Genomic DNA, 10442 nt, shown 5'->3' with positions numbered 1-10442 from the left:
CGCAAATGCCCCGCAGCCAATCACCGCCCTCGCAGGTTACAGCGCTGCAATAAGCAACGCGGAGCGGGGGCTGTGATTGGCCGCCAGATTCATCGGCATCTCCGTTAGCAACTGTCAGTGTCCGTTTACTGTACAAACGGTAGGGGTGGACTTGAGTAAAAACAGCAAGAACTGAAAGTATTAGGCCACGAAACTTGTTTTATCAAAACTGTGCTGTTACAGGCTGCAGCACACATCTCAACACCGGTCAGTCAACGATCATTCCGTTCCCTGGGTTTTAAATAAACAGAATAAAAGTGCTGTCACACAGCAGAATAAATCAATACTGTGTCTTATATGAGAGAAATGCTGACTATGCCTTGCTGTTGCCCACACTATACTAACAGTAAAATACTAACGAAGTCAAAATCTGGACATACCTCTTCCCATTCACTGTTTTCTTTATTTTTATATTTATTTCTCCTGTAAATTTAGAATGAAAAAATAATATAAAAAAATGTATTCCTTCTTACAGATTTATTGTTGTCAATGATGTAGTTGGTAATTGCAGTTAAGTTCAGCAGACAGCTGGAGAACTGTCCTGTGTTTTTTTATTGCTGTATTAGCAATACATAGAAAATGTAATACATTGCTTATACATTGTATATAAAGAAAAAAGGAGGACAATAAATAAAATGTAAAAATTATTAAATGAAAAAAAGCTGGAAACACTTCACGCTTCATCACTTTCTGTTAGTATAAAATGGGTTAGTGTTACAATTGTGGTGTGCGTGAGAATAAACCCACAAGAGGTAGCATGGTTCTTTTTGAGTAAATGCCTTTTATTGGCTTACTGCACACTTTCACCACTTCCAGCACTAGATCTGCATTTGTAATCGCTCCTTAATGCAGAAATAGTGTACTATATTGTTAATAAATTAACCATTCTGAACACAGTTTAGGTAAGTAAAACCGACTATGAAAACAACAGGGCTATACCCAGTGGAGTGAATACCATAGAACTGTTTCAAATTCCATTGGTGGTAGGTTAGAACAACAATTCCTAAAACAGCCAGAACTTGGCATAAACATTCAACATGGCATAAACAATTAGCAGCTAAAACCTTTTATTAATTCAGAACTGTAATTACAGTGATAATGCACAGTTTAGCTAAAAGAGAGGGAACAGCAGTGCAGGATGGGATTATGAAGACACTGCTGCCCAGTTGCCCCTCCTCCCTGTGCACACACACACAGGATTGCTCACTGTTCTTCAGGAAGATCGCCACAGTTTTTAATGTACCAACCTGCCAAACCCACACTATTAAGATTACTATTAAGATAGTATTACTGTGTGTGTAGTGTGCAAACTTAAATTGCTCCTCCCTTTCTGTTTCATATTGCATTGAAACAGAAAATAGTTATTATAACTGTTTAGTACACAATTTGACTGCAACCACAGTTTGATTAGACAAAGATTTTGGTCTTACTAAGAAGTAAATAAAGCAATCAAAAAGCTATACATTTAGTGCATACTTGTATGTAATTGTGAGAACACTTACTGCCTACAACAGTTTTCTTCAGCCCTAAACCTTGCGTCCCCTGCCCTGCACATTTATGGGTTTCCCTTCTACCTTATTTTCCTTCTACCAATGCACCATATTCATCTTCAGCTAATTAACAAGGCCTTTTAGAGTTTCAGTGAGTGTGTTAAAGCAGGCAATCTTTTAAAACAGAGGTGGGCTATTCATTTCCCCAAGGGGCCACATGACAACCTGGGAGGGCCAGACCAAAAGATTAAAACAAAGGTTTCAGTTGGTCTCAATGTTAATTTTCTGCATTTATAAAAATTAAATGTTTTAAAGTTAATATATATATATATTTTATAAGTTGTTACTGGTAAGGTTTGACGTTACAATTAGGAAATGAAAATGAGAAGCAGACAGTGAAAACACAGATATTATATTATTATTATTTAAAAAAACAGTCACATGAACAATTGAGAACATGATAAACATAATGCATAATATTTGCAGTAAAAAAAATCTAAAATAACTTTACTTAATACAAAGCACTATTGCTGCTGTTTGATTTGTAGTCTAATCTAACATAATTTTTAAGTACTTTTTCATTGGGAGAAATCTAGTCTGTTTTGTGCTTTAGCAAGGCCAATAAAAGTCTGGTGCAATAAGGTGAATAAGCAACGGGCCTGTTTTCAAAGGCAAAAGGCTGAATGTGGCTCTCGGGCCATACAATACCCAATCAGCTTGGTTCTAAAATGTGCTGGGCGGGAGGGCGCCAGCAACAGGACTAAGGAACCTAGAAAGAGATTAAACTAAATCCGGCACTATAGTGTGCTACCTAGAAGTCCAAATCAGGGTCCATTTTTGTTAAAAAAAACTGCTCCGATTTAGGACCCTAGCTACCCTACTGGTAGCAGTATTTGACTTTAGTTTTAAGTTTTAAATTTAAGTTTTAGATTGAGTTAGGGCTGGGCTATTGTTATACATTTAATTAAAAACAATTATAAATAGTGAGCAGACCCCTTCAACCTTATGGTTCATGTAGCTTTAATATTAAACACGGTGCAGACAAAACGTGCTTGTATTTCAGTTTAGGAAAAGTGTAAAATATGAAAATCACTGCCATATAAAAGTGTTCATTAGATTTCCTCTGGCAGCTTATGTATGTGTTCCGGATAGATGTACGATATTGATTATTGCATTTTGAAAATCGCATTAAAACAGCAATTCGATTAATCAGACGAATACGATTAATCAGATTGATCTCACTATATGCAAATTGTGAACACGGCCGCGTTCCAGTCCGCTGACGAGTCAGCTGATCTCTGCGTCACGTGACGCGCGTGAGGAGGTTTCCTCCAATCAGGTTTGATCAGGGAAGCAGCAAAAACAAGCGAGCAGCAGTAAGGGCAGCCGCAGCTCGTGTTCGCGCTGACCGCTCCGGAGTCACCATGGCTTGGACCAAGTACCAGCTGTTTCTGGCCGGCTTAATGCTCACCACCGGCTCCCTCAACACACTGTCAGCCAAGTAAGTAACCAGAACTGGAGATAAACACACACACAGACTCAGGCTTCTGCTCTCCTGTTCACACAGCGCTCCTCAGTCTCGTGTGTTGTTGTTTTCCCCCAGCGTGTCTGAGTTGTTGAGGGGTTAGGAGAGACCCTACACTCAGGATACTTAGTTATTTGTAGTGTAATTTATTCGGGAATATATTTGTTTCTCAAATTGTTTCTATTATTTTAGTCATTCATTATACATTCTGTAGCTAGGTTCCTAAATCTACAGCTCTGGAACAAAAATATGACACTACTTCAAAATGATGAGTTTCTTTGATTTTACCAAATTGAAAAACTCTGGAATATAATCAAGTGGAAGATAGATGATCAAATTACACAAAAGCAGTGTGTCAGGTCAGGTCAGGTTAGTCGAGTTCAGCTATTTCGTGGCAGGATAGGTAACGTCTATTCACAAGGTTCTATGATCTCGTCCTCAGAAGAGGACTCGTAGGTCGGAAACAGTACAGACACATTCACTCACACACTCACACCTAAGGGGCAATTTCAACCAAGTTCCAATTAGCCTGAACCCGGAGGAAACCCACGCAGACACGGGGACAAAAGCAGTGTGTAAGACTGGTGGAGAACATGCCAAGATGCATGAAAACCTGGGTTATTCCACCAAATATTGATTTCTGAACTCTTAAAACTTTATGAATATGAACTTGTTTTCTTTGCATTGTTTGAGGTTTTAAAGCTCTGCATCTCTTTTGTTATTTCAGCCATTTCTCATTTTCTGCAAATAAATGCTCTAAAAGACAATTGTTTTATTTGGAATTTAGGAGAAATGTTGTCCATAGTTTATAGAATAAAACAACAGTGTTGAATTTACTCAAACATATACCTATAAATAGCAAAATCAGAGAAACTGGTTCAGAAAATGAAGTGGTCTCTTAATTTATTTCCAGAGCTGTATTTTTGCTTTGAACTCTCCTGGTATGATTAGCTGTATGGAACAGCAGTAAAGTCACCAGTTTAAACTGACCTGTGATTAACAGTGTTTAACAATGAGTAGATAAATTGATTATTGTCCACTTTATACATGATCTTTAGCTTATTTAAAAGACATATAGTCATTGTTGTGTGCAATAAGAAAAGTCATCCCAGACATTTCCATAATGCAAATTCACAGTCAAATCACATACATTTTTGATGTATAGCGCTTTTTACAACTGATGTTACAAAGCAGCATTACAGAAATGTGAATGCAGGACAAAGGATCAGGCAAAACATTAAACATACAAATACAGACTACAGAACCCCAAGTGAGCGCGGAGGCAAGGAAAAACTCCCTCAGAGCTGCAGGAGGAGGAAGAAACCTTGGGAGGACCAAAACTCACTTATAAGGGGGGATCATCCTACTACTGGTCAAACAGCTTTAAAGTGAATGTTAAAAAGTCATTTTACATCCACACAGGTCTAATATATTCAGTCATTGCTTTGTTTATGTTTATGTTTAAGAGCATTAAATGTCGCTGACATATCAACAGTAGTAGAACATAACAAAGCAATTATAACCCTTTACATACAACAACATTTTAATGAATCATATAATTAAAATAATATATTCTTTTTCCTTCAGCTATTGAGATTATTAAATATTATTGAGGTCATGACCATTTACTGTATGATAAGTAAATAATGCAACTATCTTGAAAGGCCTACTACAGGATCAAATTACCCATAACAGCATGTGGTTATTATAAACATATAGTAAATGACCATGCATACATTAAGTAAATTAATAATTTTCCATTACCATGTTGATTGAACTAATTAAGTCCAGTTAAAGGTTAAGTTTTTTTAATGGGTCAGTATGTCCTGCAACATAACAGTAGGAGAGTATAAATTTACATTTGCGTCTCATGGTTTCATGATCAGTGCAGGAGCTGCTGACAGCGCAGTGTGGTTTTCTTTGACAAAGTCCCTCATGTGACTCTTGTGATCATGACACATGCAGCCAACCCGCTCTTAAAACTGCTGAATTAGATTTGATTCCACTCTGCTGATTGGTTTCCTGTGTGCATGGGAGATTAGGAGTACAAACAAGTCAGTAGATCAGTAAAACAGGAGGTGAAACTATCTCTTAAACCTGCTCCTATGCTGCAGACCTTAGTTGACATGTGTTCTGATGCTGTACTCTTATGAAATTTCAGTGGTCTATTTAATACTTAAATAGCTTTTGATTTGGCAAGTACGGAATATTATATGTGTAACATAATCTGTTCACTTTGGGAACACACAGAAGTATGATGTTCAGTCTTGTCCATTTAGTGTTCAGGAAGAAGAGCCTTTCTGTTAAAGGAGACATGACGGCTGATGATTCTCCTTTAGTTGAAGTGAAAGTAGTCTAAAAGTGACTGTAACAGTAGTTTCTTTTCCAATGGCTCTGGTAGAGAAAAAAAACACTTGATCCACAAACTTTATTACATGTTTGTCAGAAGCAACAGCTAGTTTTGGACCACATGCCTGTCATACCTGTTTAAATATCTAACTCTGATTGGTAGACAAGGAAGCATTATGTTCCAAGTAACACATTAACTACCCCTGAGTGTTCATTCAAACTTAAAAGAGCAGAGATGATCAATCACTTTAAGCACCTACCAGCTAGAGTTAAGTGAGTGGTGAAGATTTGCATAATTAGATGTCTCATTATCACTGATTTAAAAGATATTTTAACTATCAAAGCAAATTCAAACTGTGATTTACTTAGCTCAGAGTGTCTTGTGTATTTTCAGCTAATTTCTGTGTGCTCTACAGTGTTGATTTGAAATTATGCCTTTAAAACTGTACTTTTGCTTATTTTTTTCATTCAAGTCTAATAATAGTTTTGTGATAAAATAATAATTTTTAAGTAATATTTGTCCATTCATTAAGTTAAGTTATACTTTTAATTAAAACCTAAATTCTTTGGATAAAATATCCCCTTTTTTAAATGACTAAAATGTATGTAGCAGTGATACATTGATGAGTTTATATGTATACTTTTATTGTATTTATTATTATTATAATAATAATAATAATAATAATAATAATAATAATAATAATAATAATAATAATAATAATAATAAAAATGTGGGTGGTTTATAATTCTAAAAAGAACCAGAGGCACATTTGAAATTTAGTCAGAAATTATGAATACAAGTAGTTTTTATTTACTATTTCATATATATTGTATTACTTTTTTAGTAACAAAAGATGTAGTTGGCCAATATTCTAGGACTTCCATTTAAAATAGTCTTCTTATTTTGTAATTTTGAATAACAAATGAATAAAAAATTTGATCATGATGGAAATTCTTTTAAAGTAAAACTTCTGGACCTTACTGGTTCTGATTTGAGTGAGCCACCAGTTTTGTATAGCATCAACATTGTGTTTTCTTATTGTTTACTGCAGTAAAAGTGTAGGACCAATTACTGATTAAATTGAAGAAAAAAAATGTTCTTCTATCCTATAGATGGGCTGACATGTTTTCTGCTGGTGGGTGCCATGACCCCAAGGAACGCCCCTTCTCCCACCCGTTCCTCCAGGTAGTTTGGCTCTTTGATCAGTTTCTTCTCAGTGATATCTTCCCTTCTATAAACTGCTCAGCACTGAGATCAGCATTGAATCTGTTAGAGGGAACGTTGCTGATTCATACTTGTCTCATCTCTCTGTTCCTTTTTTTTTGCTCATGTTCTGTTGTTTTTCTTCCACACATCCACACACTTTCTGTCTGTTTCCTTTTGTCTCCATTCACTCTCTCCTTTCTTCCTCCAGGCTGTGTGTATGTTTTTGGGTGAGCTGAGCTGCCTGGCTGTTTTCTACATGCTCCTCTGTCATGACCGCCGCAAACCTGAGCCCACCATGGAGCCAGGCCAGAGTTTTAACCCCCTCCTCTTTCTTCCTCCTGCCCTCTGTGACATGACTGGAACTTCTATCATGTATGTCGGTAAGTAGACGCCTTCCTGCCAAACCACCTGACAACAGCTCTGAGTCATTTTGTGTCATGTGCCATGTTTGTTCATGTCTTAGTAATTTGCTTCCATCAGTTCTTTCTGTTCTCCCATAAATTCTCCAAGTAGCTTCATATTTCTGCTGAACAGCTGTTGCTGAGTAAAAGCAATTGAGCCCTTTTAACAAATAACTGTTAATCAACTATTTCTCGGTTTTGGGAGAAATCAGTTATTTTCTTTACTATTATAAATTGTTGGGTAGTGTGATATTTCATGTTAATACCACAATTGTTGTAATTGGATAGGGGTGGGGCTTTGCATATGTTAAGCTACAGTGGTTGCACATTATTTCAGATTTCTTACCCTAGTCTCTCTCTCTCTCTTTATCTCTTTCGCTCTCTAGCCCTGAATATGACCAGTGCCTCCAGTTTCCAGATGTTGCGAGGTGCTGTGATCATTTTCACTGGACTCTTGTCTGTGGCGTTCTTGGGACGTCGACTATTAGCCAGTCAGTGGCTTGGGATTCTAATCACCATCGTTGGCCTGATTGTGGTTGGGCTAGCTGATTTCGTCTCCGGCAATAAAGATAGTCACAAACTCAGTGAAGTCATCACAGGTAACTAAAACTAAACCTTTGAATCTGTTTGGAAAGCAAAAGGTTAGAGGAATCTTTAAATCTTTTAAATGTAAAGCTTTTTTGCCTTTTGTTTGTTTTTATTGATGCCCCTGTTTATGACCTGCAGGAGACCTTTTGATCATCATGGCACAGATCATCGTGTCTGTACAGATGGTGTTAGAAGAAAAGTTTGTTTACAAGCACAACGTCCATCCTTTGAAAGCAGTAGGGACTGAGGGTAAGAAACTATAAATAGTCATCATTTATTACTAGAAGCTAAAACCATGTAATACTTGAGTACTTATTGAATCCCCTTATTTATTTGAATTTTTAATTATGCAGCTCTTGACTTCTTGGAAAATAGTTGTTATAATGCTAGTGGTGCCTTAAATAGCCCTACATGCAGTATGTGTCATTAGTGTTTAGACAGTGACATAACCTGCAATTTGGCTGAATTTCCCCTTTTGAATTGCTCTATCAGGCCTTTCTTTAGCTTTCTTCAGATGCTGCTTGTTTGTGGGTTGTTCTGCCTGCTTAGCTACTTAAATGACTCGGTCATTTAAGAACATCATATTTCTTTAAGAACATTTTTTTTTGCCGTTTGAGTGTATTTCACATTGTTTTGTGTCTTGTTCAATCTGTACTGTTAATCACTGTCCTAGCAGTTTTGCAGCATTTGAATAAACTTGAGCAAGAAGTATATTACTAAACAGTAGTTACCTGCTTTTATTGGTATTCTCACGCTGTATACATGGGCATAGAATTGTCTCCCAACACTTCTGTGTCCAAAGAATCTTGTTTGAGATCTGGTAATGCTTTTTAGAATAAAATCTAGCCTGGCTTTTCTTGACTTTTACTAGCATCTTACTCTAAGTACATTTAAGAATGATTTTTGGTTGTAGATTGTAGGACCCTGCCTCTTATTATAGTTATTATAGTTATTAGTTATTAATTAAAGCAAAGAATGCTACTACAGTTATCTGCTTTAGGTGTTTTCTATGGTGTACTAAGCCTTTTTATTTTTGAGCTAGCGTATTCCTTTTTTAGGAATGATACTGAAGTTTCTGCTATTTTCTTATATTATGGTTTGTTTTATCAACCCAACTATGGCTTTCCTAATTTGAATCAACACCTCTTCCCAAGAATATTTAACAAGCAATTTGGGCCTGTGTAAATGGAGGGTTAATGGCATTAACCATGTTTAGAAACACTTTGAATCTAAGCAGAAAGTCTACACTCATATCTTGATTGCTTAAATTAGCACAATTGCTTATTTGTACAAAGTACTTGTGAATCTGGTTGTATGTAATTCCTAACTGCACAGTGACCTTGACAACAATTTTATCCTCTTTCTTCCCCAGGGTTTTTTGGTTTTGTCATCCTCTCCCTTTTGCTCATCCCAATGTACTACATCCCAGCAAGCGGCTTCAGCGACAACCCAAGGCAGGTTCTGGAAGATGCACTTGACGCTTTTTGCCAGATTGGCCACAATCCGGTCATTTTGGTGGCACTGCTGGGTAACACAGTAAGCATTGCATTCTTCAATTTTGCTGGCATCAGCGTAACCAAGGAGATCAGTGCCACCACACGCATGGTGCTGGACAGCCTGCGTACACTGGTCATTTGGGTGGTAAGCCTGGCACTGGGCTGGGAGCAATTCCATGGCCTGCAGATTTTGGGCTTCATCATCTTGCTTTTGGGCACTGCACTCTACAATGGACTTCACAAGCCCTTGATGGCCAGGCTGCCCTGCTGGGCTGGAGCGCAAGGCGAGGACGTGGGAGACTCGGTTGAGAGAGAGCGACTGCTGGGTGGAGGCAGAACAGCAGAGGACAGCTAATGATGAACAGTAAACAAAACTGACAGCACAGATGGACTCTGAACTCTGTGCCGTGTGTTTTTAGGTATGTTGTCTGGATACTTTGCATCAGCTCTTTGTTTTCTGTTGAGCTAAACTAAAGTGACTGGATGTGTGGACTTTTGGAACATTCTGAAAACCTTTTTGACCTATTTTTGGGTCTGATTCATGTTCAGAAATATTTAGTTTCTTTCAAATAAGTTTCCATGGAACAATGGAGATAAACAAGAGTTGATATTTAGTGATCTAAGACATTTTTGTGATCTAAAACTTGAGTATATTTTACCACTTCTCATAATACCATAGTCAGCTGTTTCTAAAAAGGGACAGGGACCTAGTATAATTTTATTGTAATATTTTGTTTTAAGCATTTTAATCTTTTTATTAATTCTTAACAAATATTTGTAAATGGCTAAAGCATTTGCTGCCTGGTCATTTCTTTTTTTAATAAACACTATTGGCCAATGAAGTGCAGAAGGAAAATGTGGATTTTGTTTTTCTTAAAACCTAGTTGTTGTTTTTTTTATGTATTGTTTGACACAATTTGCGTTGTTATGGGAGGCCCTACATTTATCAGTCTGTTTAACACTGTAATGTTGTCAAACCTGGACATTAAATGAAAATAGATTGTAAGTTATTCATTACTAAAATCCCCTGTTCTTGAACAAATGTCAGTGTGTGATTACAATCATATATATTTGAATGTTTTTCATATGTTTGGCTGTTGAATGAACTTGGAATTTCATGATAATTTGAGTAATGTTTGTCTTTGACACTTATCTGTTTAATTAAATGTCCTCTCTCATTTTCACTTGTATACTTGTCTGCCTATGTGAAGCTGGAGAAATTAATGAAAGGTAAATGGTAGAACAGAAGTCCCTCTAGGCTTTCCAAGTGTTCTTGATTAGCTGTCTGCCATCCTCAGTTGCAGTGCTGTCAGCCACAGACAGCATTGCAACCTAATCTACTACCTC

General features: G+C 36.9%; 1 protein-coding gene across 1 annotated transcript; it reads left to right on the top strand.

Moving 5' to 3' along the window:
- Positions 1-2878: 2878 nt before the first annotated feature.
- Positions 2879-10279, top strand: slc35f6 (solute carrier family 35 member F6). The gene is made up of 6 exons (XM_007243166.4): positions 2879-3030; positions 6517-6589; positions 6819-6990; positions 7398-7610; positions 7738-7848; positions 8972-10279. Exons 1-6 carry the CDS (start codon positions 2954-2956, stop codon positions 9448-9450), a joined length of 1125 nt encoding a protein of 374 aa, XP_007243228.1. The 5' UTR covers positions 2879-2953; the 3' UTR covers positions 9451-10279.
- The last annotated feature ends 163 nt before the right edge of the window (positions 10280-10442 follow it).

The sequence above is a fragment of the Astyanax mexicanus genome, chromosome 1 (assembly GCF_023375975.1).
Source record: "Astyanax mexicanus isolate ESR-SI-001 chromosome 1, AstMex3_surface, whole genome shotgun sequence".
Lineage (NCBI taxonomy): Eukaryota > Metazoa > Chordata > Actinopteri > Characiformes > Acestrorhamphidae > Astyanax > Astyanax mexicanus.
The sequence above is the reverse complement of the archived record's forward strand: the minus strand, read 5'-3'. Positions and strand labels throughout refer to the sequence as shown.